At 37.4% G+C, this 21,367-nt stretch overlaps 1 protein-coding gene across 2 annotated transcripts in view; it reads right to left on the minus strand.

The window, feature by feature from the left end:
* PPP4R2 (protein phosphatase 4 regulatory subunit 2) overlaps positions 1-21,367 on the minus strand; it is a gene marked incomplete at both ends in the record, with an annotated part of 46,610 nt that overhangs the window by 24,951 nt on the left and 292 nt on the right. For both annotated transcript variants that reach the window (XM_084248071.1, XM_084248070.1), the window contains one exon: positions 20,570-20,651. In XM_084248071.1, the coding sequence (XP_084104197.1) occupies positions 20,570-20,651 (82 nt within the window). The remainder of the gene's footprint in view (positions 1-20,569; positions 20,652-21,367) is intronic.

The following is a 21,367-nucleotide window of genomic DNA, read 5'->3' on the forward strand; positions in this document are numbered from 1 at the left end:
TACACAGAGAAAAAGGGCCATACACTACTGTTCACTGTTTTCATTGATTTTACAACAGAACCTAGGAGAAGGAAAGATGAAAACATACATGCATAGCCATTAGGAAAGGCTGGAAGACAAAGTGGGACTTTAAGTAGGGCCTCACTTAAAAAGATGCGTAGAGTATGGAAAAAGGAAGTGAAAGAGGTGTAAGACTTAAAGATAAGAGAAGCTTAATATAATAAGCAAGTGAATTTCTAAAACTCAACATTACTAGCATTTTGGGTTTGGGTGTTCTGCATTATGGTGGGCTATATTGTACATTGTAGGATATTTAGCAACATACCTGGCCTCTTACTAGTTGATGTCAGTTACTCCCACCACTCTGAGTGGTGAAAACCAAAAATGTCTCCAGACACTGTCAAATAAGCCCTGAGGATGGAAGCTGGCCCTCCCTGTCACCACCCCCACTTAAGAAAAATCCTGCTACTACTCAATTCTGTTGCGAAGAATTACATGGATTCCTGAAAAACAGTAAGGCTGGGAAAATCAGGGCTGCAAAAGTCAGTCTCATAAAATGTAAAAAATAAACAACATGCATATCTATTTTTTAATAGGAGAAACAGAAATCCTAAAATTCAGATGACCCAATTTACAAATAAATACTCACTAGCATTAAAATCTCTCATGTATTAATAACTTCAGTTTTATAGGAAAAAAAGCACTGTGGAGCCCTGATCTAGAATTTTCTTCTCAGATATTGTCTTTTGTATATTAAGGGGTGGAGGGAGTGGGGTGGACAGGGTCCTTGAAGGGAATCACAAAAAACAACATGAAAGCCTTTCCCACAACAGACCTAGAGACTAACTCATGTGGTGCAAAGCCAAGAAAACAATAATTACTAAGTTTTTTCTTTAAGGAGACTGAAATGTACCTATTAAATGATTAACCTTTACAATTTGTTATTGAAAAATAAACATTAAAAGCAAAGTATCTACCGCAAGAACAATTTGTACTGTGGTCCAACAACTATCTGAAATCGTGGGAAAAGAACACATCAACACTGAAGTAGGTAACTTCCTGGGAATTTCCAACTACATACTCTGAAACTATTATAAATTTGAAGTTTTTTGTTAGTTTTAAACTGGATATATTTTAAAACTAAAGTGACAAGGCCATAGCTTATATCATACTCAGTGGTGAAAAAAACTGAAAGTTTTTTCCTACTCTAAGATCAAGAAGAACAAGACAAGAATGCCCATTCACTACTTTTATTTTCAATATCGTACCAGAAATCCTAGCCAGAGCAAACGGGCAAGAAAAAGAAAAGACAACCAGTTCAGAAAGGAATAAGTTAAAGGCCCCAGCACAAGAATGGGTCCTTTGCCTTCTACAATGATTCACCAGAGAATGCAACATGTCGCTGAAGGAGGCAAGGTTTTATCAGAGACTCCTATTGAGGGAAACAGTGAAAGGAGAATTCAGTCTGGTCCATTAAAGGGAGTTAAGAGGAAATATTTAAAGGGTAGGCCCATGACACGGGGGGGGGGGGGGGGGGGGGTGGAGGAGAGCAATGTCAGTTTGTTCTAGGCTGGGCTATGCCTACGCATATGAAGATGGGTTACATTCCAACTGTGCACCTGAGCTTTGCCTTCTCTTTCCAGGAAATTGTGAAAAAATCATTAGTCAGGATATAATACTTTATGTCTAGTATGGCACCTTATGGTCACTGTGGTGGGCCAAATTGTTTGGACAGGGGTTACCAATCCATGACATACTCCACTTGTTCAAACAGGATTTGGAGCAACTCTTAGCCTACTGGCCCACAACTGATGAAGGCTGCCTCATTTTCAACCAATGGTTTCAGAAAAACTGAACAGCCACATGCAAAAGAATGAAATAGAACCCGTCTTACATAAAAATCAACTAAAAATGATTTAAAGGCTTGGACACAGTGGCCAGAAACTACAAACCCAAAATAAAATAAATTCCTTGACATTGCTCTTGGCAATGTTTTTATTTTTTTAAATTCACACCACAGGCAAAGGCAAATAAACAAAACAAAACAAAAAAAGCCCAAGTAGGACTACTTCTGCACAGCAGAAACTGCACACCCAAGAAAGCTATCAGCAAAATAAAAAGGCATTCTACTAAAGGAGAGAAAATACTGGCAAACAATATATCCAACAAAGGCGTTAAGATCTAAATTACAATAGACAATAGCCCCGCCCCCAAAACAATTTTTTTTAATGGGCAAAAGATCTGCAGACATTTTTTCAAAGACATACAAATGGCCAACAGGTACATGAAAAAGTGCCGGACATCATTAACCCTCAGGGAAATGCAAAACCATAATGAGATATCACACCCTCACACCTGTTAGGATGGTTATTATCCAGAGAGACAAGAGGTTACATGTACTAGCAAGAAGAAAAAGGGAAGTCACTATGAAAAATAGCATGTAAAACTTTTACCAATGTGAAAAAATACTAAAAAATTTTTAAAAATGGTAGTGCCTGAGTCTGGAAGCTCAGTTGGGTTCAAATTTCAGTTATGTTTTCATTTGTATGACCTAGGACTTTAAATTTTAACTTAAGAGTGCATGAAGATCTTATTAATATGAATAGCATAATATTTACACTATAGAATGATCACTGATGATATAGCATAGACTAGAGAGGGCAAGGAAAACTAAAGTTAGGAAACCATCTAGAAATACTATACAGAAACTCAGGCAAGAGAACAATAATGTCTAAAGAACTACAATCCAATGTTGCCCAATCTTGATGTACATTTCCCACTCACCTGCCCCATGTCAAGTTCTCATTTCCTACAGCTAAAACTATCATAACAGCCTCTTGATTTTACTAACTCCCTTTAGTTAGATGTTATCTCTTGCTAAAAAAACTTCAGTAACTGTGTTAACAGTGTAATCTAAAAGGAGAGGTTCCATGTTCCCTGTCCCACTTATTGAAGGGTGGAGCTGCTGAGTGACAAAAGGTAGCTAAAAAAGGACTTCCAAAAGAAGACTTGGAGGCAGGTGAACAGAGACACGTGAAGAAGAAACTGTCCATGCTTCTCAGCCTTGGATCTGGTGGACATGGAAGGAACATCTGGTAGGGACCTGGGTGAGATATCTGAGGGGAGGCTGTCAAGGGCAGCCTTTATCTTGACTTGTATTTTGATTTTGCTCTTTTCTTTCCAGACTTGCCTGGCCGCTTCGGCCCCTTTTCTGTGGGTTCCCACGAGAAGGTGCCTAAGACTTGCGGAAAGCTTTCCTGCCTCAGTGGCCCTGCTTTGGGCCAACCCTGTCTGGATGGGTAACTCTGGGTGCTTCATTTGAAAACTATTATCCTTCTCATCTCTCTATTACACATTAATTCTATTGCAGTTCTTTTCTGTTGGAAGTCTTACCAACTAAAGAGTGCTTCATCTTTATGTTTTTACCTATTTAGAGTATGCAGGTTTGGGGGTCCTGAGAGTACCTCTCATTCTGCCCGCTAACATTTCTAATTCAAAATTCTGTGTATTAGCAAGATACTTTCTGATCTATTCCTAATCTACTTTCATAGCTCTCTATTTTTCCCGACCATTCCTCCTCACTGTTCCCTGTGCCTGGATTGAGTTTTCCCTAATCATCTCTGCCAAAAATCAACTTACACTACTGCTCTCAAAGGACTTTATTTAGAATTTCCTTAAACGAATTATTGTAGTCTGCCCATCTATAATCACTAGTTCTAAGTCTTTTTTGTTCTTATAAGATTGGTTTCCATGAAGCCAACAATAATTTTTAAAGATTTATTATTTTATGCATACATGAACTGGGGTGCAGGCCAGAGGTGTTGGTGGTGGGGTGGGGTGGGAGGATTCACCAGAGACAAAGTGTAGAGCAGAACAGGCTGGCTGATCTACTGAAATACCCTACTGAGGGGAGCAGTGGGTGAGACAGGAGAGGTCTGCTGTGCCATGTGGAAGAGCTCCTTGGCTGGGAATTGAACTCAAGGCGTAATGCAGTGGAGGCCCCTAAAGCCAATAATCATGTAACAAAATTTCTCTTTTGGGAGGGAACTGTTTTTGTCAAGAAAACACTCTTACGGTAACTCAGCAAAGCTACAGCCTCAAGAAACTTTAAGTATTTCAGCAACGTAATGTCTGTAATAATCTGAATTATCCCACAGTAACAGAACAGGGGTGAATGCTAATTTTATCTATATCCTTAAAAGTCAAAGTGATGTCCTGCTGACATGAGGCGCATAGTTATAACCTTCACAACAGTTTTAAGTCAACAAGTTTAATATACTTTATCTGTATGATGAACTGAGAGTGCTTTGTCTGAACATATGCTGGCTACAGCATATACCAGTGATTTAGCTCCTGAGCTCATTGTGTCCTGCTTTCCTAGAAAGGGATGTAATACATAAAGATGGGCCTCCAGTGGGCAGCTATTTCCTCGCTCGCCCCACCAACTCCCTGCAAACAGTGAATCCTAGAATAGGAGAATTAGACACCCCTCCCCCACAATGTGAAATATTGGGAAACCAGAGATTCGAGGTTATTGGCGCTAAATCACCTTTTTGGCAACAAACTAAAGAGAAAAGTCCAACAACTTCTCTGCTGAAGCCTCTAAGGTATTGCACTCTCAATATCCTTAACTTGGTGGTATATATAGCTCAAATCTTGACTCTAAATGCTGCCTCAAATATCCTTCCAATAAATCTTCCTTTCCCTGCTTTTCCCACTTCTTTTGTGCTTTAGTGAACCAAAGCAGTTTATGCTGCTTGCAAGCAAAAAGTTATAAATTAATTCGGTGCTTTCAGGAAGTCAAATACTCTTTTGGGATTAAGTCTTTCATGATTTAAGGGCCTCCCTGGTGGGGCAGTGGTTGAGCGCTGGGTTGTGAAGCTGCCAGCAGCCTCTGCAGCGCCAGTTCAATCCCCGGTTGCCGTATGAGGGTCCCACATGGTGCGCAGACCTCTCCTGCCGCCCGCTGCTCCCCTCAGCAGTGTACTTCATCACTCTGCCTGTTCTGCTCTCCCCTCTGGCTCTGGTGAATTCTCTCACCCTCCCATGCTTCTGACTGTACCCAGTGCTTGTTTAAATAAATGAATGAATGAACGAATGAATAAATCAATCTTTTAAAAAGTCTTTAATGATTTAAGTTTAAGCAGAAATGCAAGTTGTGTAAGCAGTCTTTTCTAGATTATCAAATTACAATTTAAGAGTTTATTTCTTGTATTTTAATACTTAAAATGTCAAACACTAGTTAACTCAAGTCTGAGTCAACATCCTCAACTGAAGCATTTGAACATTTAGCCTACTAGCAAGACTACCCAAGATATTTAGGTAATTTGGATTCTAGTTTGGGTCTATGCATGTAACTCTCTGCACAAAGATCTTGTATATTGTTATACACACTGATGATCTCTTTATTACAGATTATTGCCAATAAAGTAATTTCACTGTTATTTTCTTCTTTACTACAACTTTATAGTCCTTGATTAGTTCAGTAAATTTTACCTTTTCCAATATAAAAAACCTAGGTCTCCAAAAGAGATCATATTCCCACATCAGCTGTACAGTTAATTGTCCTACATTAGAAATTGATCTGAATTTATAAATTAGATCTGTGCCATAATTATGAATTAAGTCTGAAGATTGTACCTTTCAGCCAATTTTATCTACAAAGCTTTTTTCATTTTAATGTGAGCTTGTTAACTTTTACAAACTATAAATGGCAACTGCTTAAAGTCAATGAAATTAGAAATTGACAAGTTACTGTGAATGAAACTTTGTAATTCAGAAATAAACACATTCAAACTGAATACAAAAATGCAGTTGATGCGAATTATATTTTAGGACTACTGACTTTTTTTACACTATACTTTAAAAATATGAATTTAATTCCTTAGAACACAAAGGTTTGCTCAAGCATACCTCACTTTTTCATAACAACTTTTTTAAAGCTACTTACTAAATTCTCATTTCCATTTGTATTTTACTGACTGCATGGAAATATTAAGTACATTCAAAATTAAAATACCAAATTACTCTAGGCAATAGAAATGGAGATTGTCATTACTGCCTTTTATGAAAAACTGTACTGTTCAAATTGTTTCAAACAAGGTACCTCATTTTAATTAAAAAAAATTTAAAATACCCAGCAACATTTGCCTCACATCAGTATCAAAATCAGTAGTTTTAAAAATTAACACACTTAGAAAACTTTACCCCATTAACATGATTCTATAGTTTTTACTGTTCAACTACAAATTTTTTAAAACAAAAACATGAAATTTCAGATACTTAAATGTGTAAAACAAATTGTTATGAATAATAAAACAATGTTTTCAGCAGCCAAGAAATTCTAAGATTAAACCTTTATTTTAATAAAATTTGTAATAATATCAAAATCAAGAAATCTCTACAATGTATATTATATAGAGAGAAAATTCAAGAGGAAAAATTTAAAGCAATTTCATTTTTTAAAAAAGATTGATTTATTTATGCATACAAGAACTGAGGTACAGGCCAGAGATGTGGGGGGGGGGGAGGATTCACCAGAGACAGAGTGGGGAACAGAACAGGCAGACTGATTGATATACTCTGCTGAGGAGAGCAGCAGGCGAGACAGGAGAGGTCTGCTGTGCCATGTGTGTTTCTCTCTGGCCGGCCAGGGATTGACTGTGTGCTGCAGAGGCTGTGAATTGCTTCACAGTGTGGTGCTTAACCCCTTGTCCCACCATGGAGGCCCAGCAATTTCAATTTTACCAAACTCTATTTATTATATTTACATTATGAGACTAGTCTAGTATCACATTATACCAAAACTTTCACCTTCCTACCTAAAATTTTAAAATACATATGTATAAGTATTATTACTGTCTGATCTCTTCTATATCTGATTGATCTCAGACTCAGCATGATTTAAAGGGTCAACTGAAAAAAATAACTTTTTTAAAAAAAAAATTATTTATTTATACAAGCACTGGGGTACAGGCCAGAGGCGTAGGAGGGTGAGAGAATTCACCAGAGACACAGCAGGGAGCAGAACAGGCAGAGGACCGAATTACACTGCTGCGGGGAGCAGCGGGCAAGACAGGAGAGGTCTGCCCGGCCATATGGGTTGCTCCGCGACTGGCAGGTATCAAACCAGCGCTGCAGAGGCTGCGGACAGCTTCACAGCGCTGCGCTCAACCACTGTGCCACCGGGAAGCTCCTCCTCACCCCCAAAATTACTTTCTTAAGGAAGAAAACTTGAGTTCCCTGACTCCTAACTTTAAAATGAAGTTAACATTTTTGGTAAAGGCAAATGCAGAAAAAGCAGTGAGCAAAAATATGGCATGAAATATAATGCCTTACAGTTAAAATAAGAAATATAGGGGTTTCTCTGGTGGCACAAGGGGTTAAGATACAGTACTATGAAGCTGTCCGCAGCCATTGCAGCACCAATTCGATCCCTGGCTGGGGAGGTGACTCACATGGTGCAGCAGACCTCTCCTGCCTTGCCAGCTGCTCCACTCAGCAGTGTATTTCAGTCAATCTGCCTGTTCTGTTCCCCACTCTGTCTCTGGTGAATCCTCTCACCACCCCCAAACCTCTGGCCTGTACACCAGTTCTTGTATGCATAAATAAATTAATCTTTAAAAATAAGAAATATACACAAGACTGCAGTTTTATCTGTACATCTTTACAACCCCAGCACAGTATCAAGACACCTATGCTCAGTAAATACTGGACATAAGTGATATCTCAAAAAAGATGTAAAGGGGCCCTCCCCAGTGGCACACGGGGTTAAGACACAGAACTATGAAACTATCTGTAGCCACTGCAGCAAGAGTTCGATCCTCTGCCAGGGAGCTACCCACATGGCTCAGCAGACCTCTGCTGTCTCGCCTGCTGCTCCCCTCAGCAGTGTATTTCAGTCTGCCTGTTCTGTCTCCCCCCCCATCCTCTCACCCCCCACCCTCCGTACCTTTAGCCTGTACCCCAGTTCTTGTAATGCATAAATAAATCTTAAAAAAAAAAAAGGATCTAAAGGAACTTAATTCAACTTAATGCACAATCAGAAGTTACAAAAAACTAAGTGGGAATGGTACATGACAAAAGGGATTTTCCCTTTCTGCAAGTTTCACACCATTATTTTTGACCTTGAATGTCACCTAGTATGCATTCAGTATCACATTGCATGCACTCAATAAATCCCAGCTCCTTATCTTTCCCACTTTCTTTTACGCAGGAGACACACATAGAATGCTTTCTTCGATTAACATCAATTTTCATGAATATATCTGCATAAAACAAGTTATACCTGAATTTATAAATATTTTTTAAAATGCACTAACGGCACAAATCATTGGCAAATGCTATGGACTAAACGTATTCATATATTTAAGCCTAAACCCAGAAATGTGATGAGTATGGCATTTGGAGATGAGACCTTTGGAAAATCAGGTATAGATGAGGTCATGAGGCTGCCCTCATGATGGGATTAGCACTTTATTAGAGGGGATGAAAACACTGAGCAGACTCTTCCTTTCCCTCCCTCCCCCAACCTACCTAGCAGGTCCCATCTCAAGCCAGAAGTGAGCATCTACCCAGAACCCAACCAAAGGGAAACCTTGTTCTCAGAATTCCAGGCTCCATTACTGTGAGACAATAATTTCTATTGTTTAAGTCACCCAGTTTGTGATATTCTGTTACAGTAGTAGCTGAATCTAAGTCTGCACTTGTCCAGTATTTTGAAGGAAACAGTGACATGTATGTAATGATCAAAAATACAAATTCTGACCTCTAAGGAACCTAACTTAGTGGGTGAAAAATATTTATATTTAAACACCCATAATATTATGGTAAAATGGGGAGTACAGAAAGGCAAGAATGCAATCTTGTTTGAAAATCTGTATGCGTTTGTGAAATAAGGCCTATGTATAGCTGCCTCTATCCCAGGTTCCTGACCAGAACTACTAAAACCCTTGTAAAATAAGGGTAACTAACTAGGAAAATTTTTTTAATATTTAGCCTTTGATACCAGCTCCTAATACAGAGCGCCTAAATCCTTTGGAATTTCCTGGATAGAAACATCTTTTATTCGAATGAGGCAAATTCCTGGCAGGCTGCTAAATGGAGTTTTATCACCAGAAAGACCAAGTCAAAAGTAGAAGTTCAGAACTTTCGGTCCTATTCCCTATTTTCCAGTTAGGGGGGAGAGCCAAGAAAAGGAGTTAATCATCAGCTATGCATACGTGGTTAAGTCTCTGGGGGGTGGGGTAGGGCTCAAAGAGCTTATAGGCTGATGATGAGTAAGAATGCATCTGCTCACAGAGAGGATGGTGCATTCCAAACTACACAGGGAAAGAAGTTTCTATGCTTAGGACCCTTCTGGAACTCATCCTATGCATCACACCTTCACCTGAATGTTCATTTTTATCTTTCATATCTCATGTAATAAACTGGTAATGTTGTAAGTAAACTGTTTTCCTGACTTTTCTGAGCCACTCCAGATAATTAATGGGCCCAGAGGATGGCACTGTAGAAACCTCTAATTGTTAGCCTGCTAGGCAGAGCATGGACTTGTGACTGTCATCTAAAGAGGGAGGGCGGCCGTCTTGTGGGAATACGTTTCTATGGAACTTGTGAGATGTGATGCTAACTCGAAGTTGATACTGTCAGAACTGAAGTGTAAGATTCAGTTGGTATCACAAAACTGCCTGGTTTGGGAGGAACCTAGTTTCAAAGTGTTGTGTGAGAGTGAAGGAGAGAGTTTTTAGTTTTCCTAAAAAAAACTTCCAGTAAAAGGCAAAACATTTTTCTTTCATCTTTACTGAAAAATCAAGAGAACACTTACAACAGACTATTCCTGTTAGGTAAATAGTATGTATTTCTCAAAATAAGATTTCCAAGTTTCTCAAATAGAATTCTGAAAGGTGATCTAGAATCTTTGGTTATAGAATCTGACTGAAATAACTGCTGAGGGGAGTAGCGGGTGAGACATGAGAGAGGTCTGCTGAGCCATGTGGGTCAACTCCCTGGCCAGTGCTGAGACTTAACCCCTTGTACTACCACAGAGGCCATAAGTAGGATTTTATGACATTCCTGAGAGCTCAGTATTCAGTCAATCTAAGAGTAGATTGTGGATTTTTTTTCAAACTTTTTTGTTATGACCTATTTCTGTAAATAGATCATGACTATATTGCAAAAATATTTTAAAAGGACACGATTGCAAATACAATCATAAAAACTGAAGATATTGTCCGTATTTTGTATTTGAAGTCTCATATACTAGCAAATGACTATTTGTTTTTGAAATGTGATTTAAAACACAATATACATCCAGAAGTAAATTCAACCCACCCATCATTACCATCTTTTTTTAAACAACTTGCTGCCCGAGACATTAATACCCAAATTATTGCTAACACATATTCCTAAAACAAAATGCATTCCTTTAGAGGCAATTTCATCATACCAACTTTATTATTTCTGTTAACAAAAATCTAGCAATAAACTGAAAAAGAAGCAATAGCTTAATAAATGAATAAAACAAAATACTACAAATGGCAGTAAATAAAAGGAAAGATGTTGGCACAAAATAAAAGCAAATTAACATCAGGTACCATTTCACCTACTATATTTTCATATTTATAAGTCTAATGTTCAATGCTAACACTGGTACAGAAATTCATAAGAATTTCATATGAAATTTTCATAATTTCATAAAAGTATAAGTTGAAATTTTTTGAAAAATACTTGGGAAGGCAAGATCTATCAAGGTAATAATGCATGTAAGTTTCAACCCATAAATCCCATTCTGATATCTCTAGCAATGTAAATATGCTCAATTAAGCATTAACTGAATTGTTTATAACTGTAAACAACCTAAAGAATCATCAAAAAGGACACATTAAATAAATTACAGTACACCCAAAGCAATGGAATGTTATGAACCTACAGAAACAATGAGGGAAACATTTGTGTTTTAATAAGAAATATTAAATACGGCCAGTAACAAAAGATAAAAACTGCAGAAGTCTAATACTATGGGTTTTCCAAGTATAATTAACATATACATACACATATAATCATAGAAAATTCTGTTAAGAATATATAAGAAACAGACTAACAGTAGTTTAGATTTTTTCCTTGTGAGCATCTTTATAGTAAACATAAGCTTATCTAAAGCAGATTTCCATAATCTTTGTACATGAGCTTTTTACATTATGATGACAAAATTCTATAATTCATTAAAGTCAAACTTCTCCTTAACCAAAGTGGAGATGTAAATAGAAAAATTATGTATATGACATTCTTCATATTTAAGAAAATTACAAATTACATAAGACTGTAAGTTCTAAAAACAAAAATTTACTGCCTGTCCTTCTACAATGTTTTTTCAGAAGTTAATTTTTTTAAATAACTACAGATTTGACCCCATTGATTTGTCGGTCTAGAGCAACTAAGATAGTAAAACCAAATACTACAAGCAGGATATTATAGGTAGGATAAATAATGTAACAAAGTATCAAACCTGGGGCCTCCCTGGTGGCCCAAGGGGTTAAGTCTCAGTGTTATGAAGCTATTAGCAGCCACTGCAGCATGAGTTTGATCCCAGGCCAGGGAGCTAAGCCACATGGCCCAGCAGACCTCTCCTGTCTCACCTGCTGTTCCCCTCAGTAGTGTATTTCAGTACATACTCGGTTCTGCTCCCTGCTCTGTCTCTGGTGAATCCTCTCACTGTCCTCCTACCCACCTCTGGCCTACACCCCAGTGCTTTTATGTATAAATAAGTAAAATAAATCTTAAAAAAAAAAAAAAGGCTCACAAACTAGTCTCATCATCTTTATGTTTCAAATTCATGCCTCTGCAAAACTACAATTACTGAAAGTTTTCAGCCTTTGAGCTCCCTGGAAAATATTCAAAATTATAAATGTATGAGTACATCATTCACCTACCTTTCCTTAGTGACCCTTCCAGTTAAATATCTCCCAACATAGCTTTTCTTAAATCATCAACCACCAGTCCTACCCTTCCCACACTTGATATAAGCCCCATCTCTCCCCTCTACTGCCTCCCACCCCAAACTATGGTATCACTGCTTAGTAGGTACATGAGGTCTGGCTTAGATAAAAAGCATGAATATTTCAAGAAACCACAGAATAATAATGATAAATTCCTACCAAATGCATAGCTTCAAATTCTAATAGCAATTTTGAAAGGATCCTCAGACTCAGGAAAGATGTGGGAAGACAACCTAACAATTGGTGAGAGGTATTGAGAGGTATATGAAGGTACAAGTTATGAGAGAGGACCTGAAATCAGTATGTCTGAGTTGTCACTTACCAGTTGCACAATCTTAGGCAAACAAGTTTTGTAACCCTCAGTATCCTCACTTTGAAAAAGAAGAGACCCACTCCAAGAGTAATGGTATAAACATTCAACTGAGTAGGCATACGAAACATGATAGTGTCTGGCACAAAATCAATGTTCCTATCACATACAAGAAAAAATAACATTAGGAGAATAAAAATTTAAAGGGTCAAAAATACTCATGAGGTTCTAGCCCCTGTAGGGATTCTCGACAAGTCCTAGGGAGACAGAATAGTACAATATACTGCATCCTTGAGAGGGCTGAAGTCAGATTTAGTTATAGGAAAGAAACAAATTTTGGCAAACAAAATGCTCAATCATAAGCATAAAGAAGCCTGATGAAACTTAGGGAAGTTTTGGAAGAAATCAAAGTAACTAGTCAATATGTTTTCACTCATATGAATTCATTTTAGTATGTGACATAATTTTTATATATCAAAACTGGCATTAGATAAATGTCATTTTACTACTTAATAGTAAAATGGGGTGTGAGAGGATTCATCAGAGACAGAATGGGGAGCAAAACAGGCGAATCTACTGAAATACACTGCTAAGGGGAGCAGCAGGAGAGACAGGAGGTCTGTTGTACCATATGTGGATTAGCTCCCTGGCCGGGGATCTAACTCAGGGGATATAACTCAGGCCGGGGATCTAACTCAGGCTGCAGGGTGACAGACAGGGCTGAGACCTAACACCTAAGCTACCAGGGAGGCCTCTTATTAGGTATTTTTAAAGTGTAATGATTTCACAGGCAAATGTATTAAATGAAAAATACCAGATATTTTCCTTTTCACCTAAATTTTTAATTAAGCTTTTTGCTGGAACAAAAAACTGATTTAGGAAGACAGTAAGATAAACAGACATACACACTCACTCATTCACTCATCCAATAATGAACTTCCCTATCAGAAAGGTAAAGGTCTACAGTTTACAAAACACAGGAAAGTCACAGTGAATTCTGGACCATCAAGTGCTTTTTACTATGAGATGTTCTTAAGTACCAAGTTATTTTGAAGTACCAAGTTTTTGACAGGCTTCCAGTAATATTCCATAAGCATTATAAACTGATACATTCATTGCAGACACAAATAGATTAAAGAACAAAAACAAAAAACCAACCATTCTGCAAACCTTTGTGTTCTAATGAGTTAAGTCTAACACTGTTGCATCTTTCTCATCCAATGGTTCTCAATTGTTTTTACTGTCTCCAAACCATTCTAATACCTATGCAGCATACTCCCAACAGTTAACATTTTTCACCATCAGCAAACATTTTTAACATCAATCACAATGACCACATTCCATTCTCCACCCTTAATCACTATTGCTGCAATACCACCCCAAGGAACTAGTGTTAACAACAGAGACTCCTATAAGCTAGAAGCTACCTTGGAGATCAAATATTACAGTCCTTCAGTTAGTATCTGAGGAAACTGGGGCCTATTACAACATACAGTTTAAGTGACTAATAATAGAGACTATGCACTGACTCTGGCCCTGGCTCTGCACTTCAGTGAGGCCATAGCATGGGCAGGGTCTAGAAATTTGAGCTCCAGAAAGACTGATGTAGTGTCTATAAGGACTGTGTAAGAAGGTCTGTGCTAAGTATAAACTAGGAGGGCACCATTGAGGATCTTAAGAGGCCGATAGAAGTAACAACCAACACCTATTGGGATAAGATTGTCTTACAGAAGTGGCACATGAATGTCAAGGATAACATGTCACTAGGGGACTACTAAATCCATAATGGGATGAAACTAGAGCTTAATTACCAATAGAACAGAGTTCCTCCCTCCTGCCCATTTCTCCTACCCTCATTGGTATGGATGCTTGCTTTTATAAACTCATGTTAATAAAAACGCAGAAAGTAAAATAAATGAGTAACAAATAAGAGAGACTAAAATAATTTATTATAGTAGTTACCTCGGAGAACAGGGGCTCATCACTCAGTATGTGCCAGTTACTCTGTTAAATACTTTTTATCTATTTAACTCACTGAATTCCCCACAATATTACTTTAGATAGATTTTACTTTATTATCCACTTTTACATACAAGGAAATTAAGGCATAGAGAAATCAGGCTTCGTAACTAGCAAGTAGTAGGCAGTAGAGTTGTAAATTCAAATCAAGTCCATCTTGTACGCTCCTAACTCAAATCACAGTTCCTTCAACGTGATTAAGTACCTAGACTTGTTTCTTGAGACAAGTTTACTGCATATCCCCAACATGCACACAATTCTAATTTTTGCTCCCTCCCAAATTTAGTATCTACAGCTATATATTTCTACTTATTCAAATCTTCACAATAGCTGAGGCAACTATAGGGTGTAAACACTATTTTTCATGTGACACGAGCAGCACAGGAATAATTTGCCCAATTTCACAGAGAAGTTATCAAGCTAAATTCAGAACTCAATCCATGCTTCTTCCACAAATGACATTAATTCCTGACACCACAGATCTCACACAAAATAGGGGGCTAGCCAGCTTCTAGTAAAAATATGAACTGAATATGGAAAATATGAGCTTACTTGGGCACCAAAGAGACTGCAGATTTGAAATGTTAATTGTAGTCAGAAAATTGGCAAGTTTAGTTTCCAAACCATCGATTTTGTGCAGTATACATGACACATCAGATTTACAGAATGATATGAAAGAAATGAAACAAGCTATAACTTTCTTCAAACATTAATAATTGCAGTTACTGGAACATTAAGAAGCAAAAGAGTGTCAATTTAACCAGTACTTACAGATAATCTACTTTGCTTCCACTGTATTCCAATGTGATGATGGTACTTAAGAGGACTTTAGGTAGCACAAAATTAATTCAGTTATATATTTTAGTATGTAAAGATTTTAAAGTGACTTAGAAAGCTATAATTAATGCAACAAGTCAATACTTTCTGACCTTATGACAACATTAGGGGGAAAAATTAACAGTGATAATACTTCTGAGAAAGGACAATATGATGACCTCTATCTGTAATATTTTTCCATTTTTTAAAAGATGTGGGGGAAAAAAGTTAGCTGACAGAGAAATAATTATACAGATGATTAGGGACAAAATCACAAAGCTAGTATGAGACTGACAATTTAGAAATAATGTTCACTACTATATTAAAGTCCCTCCCTTAAGAAACCTATGGGTGAGGGGGAAACCCCACAGAAGGAGCTAACAGTCTAATGAATTGAAGGAGATTTCTTTAATTTGTAATAATGCAGGTCTTAACTGTTATGACTACTTATAAGTGACCTTACTTTTATATACTTACTGAAATGTCAAAATTGCTGAAAATAAAGAACCTGACAAGCAGAAAAAGAAAACTCAGTATAAGCATTATTAATGTTACAACTATGCTAAGCTTTCCAGGCATTATCTACTCATACTGCAAAGCTTTTAGTCTCACTTTTACTTAATAGGAACTTTTAAAGTTTTCCTAAAAAGTGTAATTCTGAAAGAATGGCAGTGGTGTTAGTTTCACCTCTCCAAAACCCCATATATATCAGACAAGTCTAGATAGCAAAGCCAAAAGGCCAACAAATAAAACATGTATAACAAACCAGCTGAGGTTAATCTCACAAACTCCAAAAAAAAAAAAAGGTGAGAAAAAACTGACAGTTACATGACCCTACATTATCAGGATTCGTAAAAGCAGAACAAAATCATGGCACAACCAGAAGGACTCAGGAACAGACGGACCACAAAATAAGCACAAATAATCATGGCAGGCCAATTTGAAAATAGCAGCTGAAAGTGAAATGGGTAGTGAGTGAACAGAATTAAGAGCCCAAAGAGAGAAGCAGTCTTTCTTACTCCCACGAACTCACTCTCAAGAGTGGCCCACCAGAAATCCCTCAAGTGCTGACCCCACAATAAGAAATCACAGAAAAACAAGATCCAAATACAAATAGAACAAACCATGCAAATTTCAAAAACAAGTTGCCATGTTCTTAAACACTCCAAAATAAAAGAGTGCTCTGTGAAGTTAGAAAAGGTACTCTGCATCATGCCTCTTCCTCAAAGTTCAGAAAAGCTCATTTCATATAAAAATGAGTACCAGAGAAAGTACCAAAGTCAAATTTAATGTGAAGTTACAAGTAAAAAGGAGAATAAAGAGCAGAAAAGCATCCCTAAGAACAATGAAAGGAAGCTACTAAGATTTGTTCAAAAACAGATCAGAATTCTGATTCAAAATGACTGAGAAAAATGGTACAAATCGGAATTGGAGAAATTCAGAAAACAAAACAAACAAAAAAAAAAAAAAACAGACTTCATTAAAGAATCAAAAATAAAGGAAAAAATTACTTCTGAAATAAAGACAAAATGGGAAATACACAAGAACCAATGAATACAAATAATGCAGTAAGAGTCCTTCAAGGACAATTTTTAAAAATTGAAATGCAGTTATAAAATAAGGATACTGATGGTAGTGACTGTAAACCACAAGTCAGACTTATGTCCATGTATACAAAGAACTCTCAAAATCCAGTAAGAAAACCAACCCCACTTTTCAAATGTGCAGATTTGAACAACTAATTTACCAAAGAAGATATACAACTGCTTTTTGTATAGCAATTATACACATGATCAGATGCTCAACAACATTAGAGGAAAGCAAATTAAAAGCACTATGCAGTTTGGGCTTAATTAGAATGGAGAAAGAGAAAGAGAAAGCAAGAAAGAGAGAGAGAGAAGACTTAACCAAAGTGCTGGAAAGGATGTGGAAAAACCGATCTTAATTTCTACAATGCTGGTGGGAAACTAAACAGTTTGGCATTTTCTTTTTTTTTTTTTTAAGATTTATTTATTTATGCATACAAGAGCTGGGGTACAGGCCAGAGATTGGGGGGGGGGGTAAGAGGATTCACCAGAGACAGAGTGGGGAACAGAGCAGCCAGATTGACCAAAATGCACTGCTGAGGGAAGCGGCGGGCAAGTCAGGTCTGCCTTACCATGTGGGTTTCTCCCTGGCCAGCCAGGGATTGAACTCGTGCTACAGAGGCTGTGGATTTCTTCATAGTGTGGTGCTTAACCCCTTGCGCCACCAGGGAGGCCCCATTATTAGTAGTATTCTTATACATTTGGGGTGTAATGTTAGACAGTCAATAATTAATTATGGATATCCTAAATCTGCCACTCCATGTGTCCTCAAGAACCAGGATTTTCGGGGCCTCCCTGATGGCGCAGCAGTTGAGCACTGGGTTGCAAAGGTGCCTGCAGCCTCTGTAACGCCAGTTTGATCCCCTGCCTCCGGGCGAGGGTCCCACAGGGCGTGCAGACCTCTCCTGCCGTGCCCGCTGCTCCCCTCAGCAGTGTACTTCATCAGTCTGCCTGCTCTGCTCTCTGCTCTGGCTCTGGTGAATTCTCTCACCCTCCCGCGCTTCTGACTGTACCCAGTGCTTGTATAAAAAAAAAAAAAAAAAAAAATCTTAAAAGGAAAAAAAAAAAACAAAAAACCAGGATTTTCGGTGTGGGAGAAGTGGGGAAAAAAAAGTATGGTCCTGATTTTAAATTACAAGCAGCAGCATGAGTCATGAAGATGTTTATCTAGTTCTATCCACCTAAGAGGCTACAAACAATGGCCAACTTAGTAATAAGTATCTCTAGCATGCAGGATGTAGACTTTAAACACCATTTCCCACTAAAAGAAAATAAGGGTTTCTAGAAATATGGTAGGCTCTAAGGTCTGTGGCAGGAAATGAGCTTATCTCCTATCAGAGAATAAAGCTAGGGTCAAGTCAAAGACTTGGGTAATTACCTGGAAGAGGTTCCCACTGGCCAACAATGAGACAATCTGACCATCAAAAAAGAGTAACTGCAACTAAAACCCATCATATATGTTTAAACCTATGACCCATGGATGTTTAAATGAATAGTTAATATACCTATCACGTATGCTTTTGTTTACTCAGCACATAATACATATTTTGTATTAAGTCAGAGACCATTATCTTTGGGAAAATGTTGCTTAAAGAAATGTCCCATTTTCAGGAGAAAGCACTTCAACGTAAAAACTTTTTGAAATGACCAGAAACAAATCGTTTGGGTTCTGCTTATAGATAGCGACAGACAGGAAGGACCAGTAATCTCCCACTTCATTAAGTTTAGTTTTCAATATCGTGGCATCTTTCCTAACTTCCTACATTAGATATTTACAGGTAATCCTTAATAGACTAGGAAGGAAAATTTTTCCCAGGTTCTTTAATTTTTGTGTACCTTTTCTCCTCAATTAAGAACCCATATTTATGATTCTGAAATCTCTCTAAAGCTAAAACACCCAAGTCATTTTTTTGAAATAAAAAACAGCCTTTACTGTTACTGATTTTCATCTATAAACAAAGTTTCATATATTTCGTCTGTTAATGATTTCTTGCTATAATGTGTCAAAGAAAATGAAAAAAGAAGTATGAAAGTCTTATCTTAAGCAACCTATCCCTATACCAGAAATGTCTAAATTACTGTTTCAATTTTCATTCTATTACAATCATAGAAATTAGATGGAGCTCAGTTGAGCCATAAATGGATTACAGAAACTTCAAATTTCATTATCCAAAGTTAAGACATGTCCATGTTGATTAAAATAAAAGGCTATTTTTTTTAAAGATTTATTTATGCATGCACAAACTGGGGTGTAAACCAGAGGTGTGGGGGGTGAGAGGATTCACCAGAGACAGAGTGGGGAGCAGAACAGGAGGACTGACTGAGATACTAAATGAAACTAAATGTATTAACACCAGCTGCCTGAACAATAAATTTTGAAACAGTTTCCAAACACCATAAAGACTAACACCACCAAGTCATTTTAGTATAAAATATGCTTAGCAAATATATGATCATTTAATGGGGGAAGGGTCTTATTTAAGTCCTGTAGCAGGTCAAAATTATCTAGAAAATTTAAATTTCCTTAGCCACCTGGTAATTTAGTCACAAATTAAAGTTATTAAATGTAATAATTACAAAGTTATTAAAAAGCTTTCTTTTAGAAATCTTCAACTTCATAGTCATAGTATTTAAATATAATTTATCAAAAAGAGATGGCATTTTATACAAACCTGATAAGCTGAATAAAAGAAACTAAGTATCTCCAAATAGTTGGGTATAATCTTGTGTATCAAAATTTTGAAAATGAAATTTTTTTTTACCCTTGAAGAGGGATAGAGATGAATACATTTAGAACAACTAGCAATTCAAATGAAAGAGACTACGTAATTCAGAGGCAATTTAAGGGTTCCATTTTTAAACTGTAATAAACAGAAACACATCACAGCAACATCCATAAGTTGATTGGCAATTTTAATTAAGCACTAAGGCAGTAGTTCAGCCATTCTACATCACCATTAAACCTACAACCACAAGCGCATCATGTGGAAAATGAACATTTGCTAATAAAGCCAAAGAAAGTATACATTACCTGTTGAAACTTACTTTTATTAGTACTCAGAATTTTAAGAACAGGCAAGAATTAGGGGAACCAAAGCAAACTCCACTTACTAATAAACATTGCACCCCAAGAAACCTTTGCAAGGTTTCCTTGCCTGCTACAAGGAAATCTCCAAAGCTGTGCTGCGCTTTATAATTACTTAGAGTGTGAAAATAATTCCTGACACACACACAGTACACACACAAAATGAACTAGAATGTTCATTTTGAAAGCAGTCCTAACTTCATAGTGTAAGTTTCAGATTCACAACATTTGGAAATAAACCTAGAAAAACACTAAGCATATGTAACAAGTTAGTTATCCTAGAAAGTTTACAGGACACGCAAAACTGTAACATCTGGAATTTGTCAGATAATCACCCTGAATTCTCAAGAGAATAAATAAAAGTGACACTTCAAACACCACATATGTAAATATAACAACAAAAGGTTGGATGCAGAACAGAATGAGAAAAAAACAACAAAAGAATTTGAAACAAAGTCATAAAATTCTGGGAATAAACCTGTTTGTTATGACCAAAAGGGTCATAATGGAAGAGACGTTTTCTTTCTTTTTCTGGCTGTCTTGGAATAATAGATTCTAAGTGTGCCAAAGCACAGATATAAAAATAAAAATTTAACTTTTAAAATTCATTAGAGTATGCATAAAGTAAACGAAGTATATGCAATCAGAGATGCTTTAAATGACTGGGGTTGTACAGTTTATTAGATGGCATAGTCAATTCTTTCCTAAGCAATTCTGAATGATACATAGGTTTATAACATCGAGTATGTTTATAACTCACATTGTTTCTCCAGTCTTGGCTACATGACAAAGAAACTGATCCAGGACAGGACAAACTTCCTTTTTCCCCCTCTTCTCAAAATCTAGATAAGAAAGAAAAATTATGGGGTATTTTTTAAAGTCCACCATCAACCATTTTGCATTCCCTCTAAAAATAAACTTTCCTCCCGTCTTTTCTCATATTAAGAAGCAATTTTAAAAAGTGGGCATCTCCAGTCCCACTGTTAGGTTCCCCTGCCAATATGTCACCCTCTTCACAGGTAACGAGAATCCTCCTAAAGGGGGCACTCCACTTCTCTCCAAACCATTATCACTCCAATGTTCCTCAAAAGTGTGATCTGGAGGAACAGTAACATCAGATTCGTCTGAGAATCCAGTGAAAACAGACCCTAGCCCCCGACTCTAACAAATTAAGTTCATAAATCTGCGTTTTTAAATACACCAGTAACCTGATGTAGCCGTCCCCAAATAATCCTGAATGTCAAAGCATAATTCTCGAAACGCCTAAATCACGCTATTCTAAGTTTGAGAATCACTGTTTTTCAAGCCTGTTGCTTGAAAGGTGAGCAATCAAGACTAGTGAAGACGACCACCTTGGAACTGGGGCGCGTGGGAGAATGACTTCAGAAACCCCGAAAAAGGCTCCCTGAGACACTCAAAAGTTGCTCTGCTGCCCCCTCCCCCCACCAAAACCTTTTACTTTTCTCTCACCCCGACGCCCGGCGTGCGGGGGCACCACCGAGAACTGAGCCCGCCTAGGAGCGGGCGGCGGGCCCACGACCCGTCCCTGAAGGCTAGG

The sequence above is a fragment of the Talpa europaea genome (genome assembly GCF_964194135.1).
Source record: "Talpa europaea genome assembly, chromosome: 11".
Taxonomy (NCBI): Eukaryota; Metazoa; Chordata; class Mammalia; order Eulipotyphla; family Talpidae; genus Talpa; species Talpa europaea.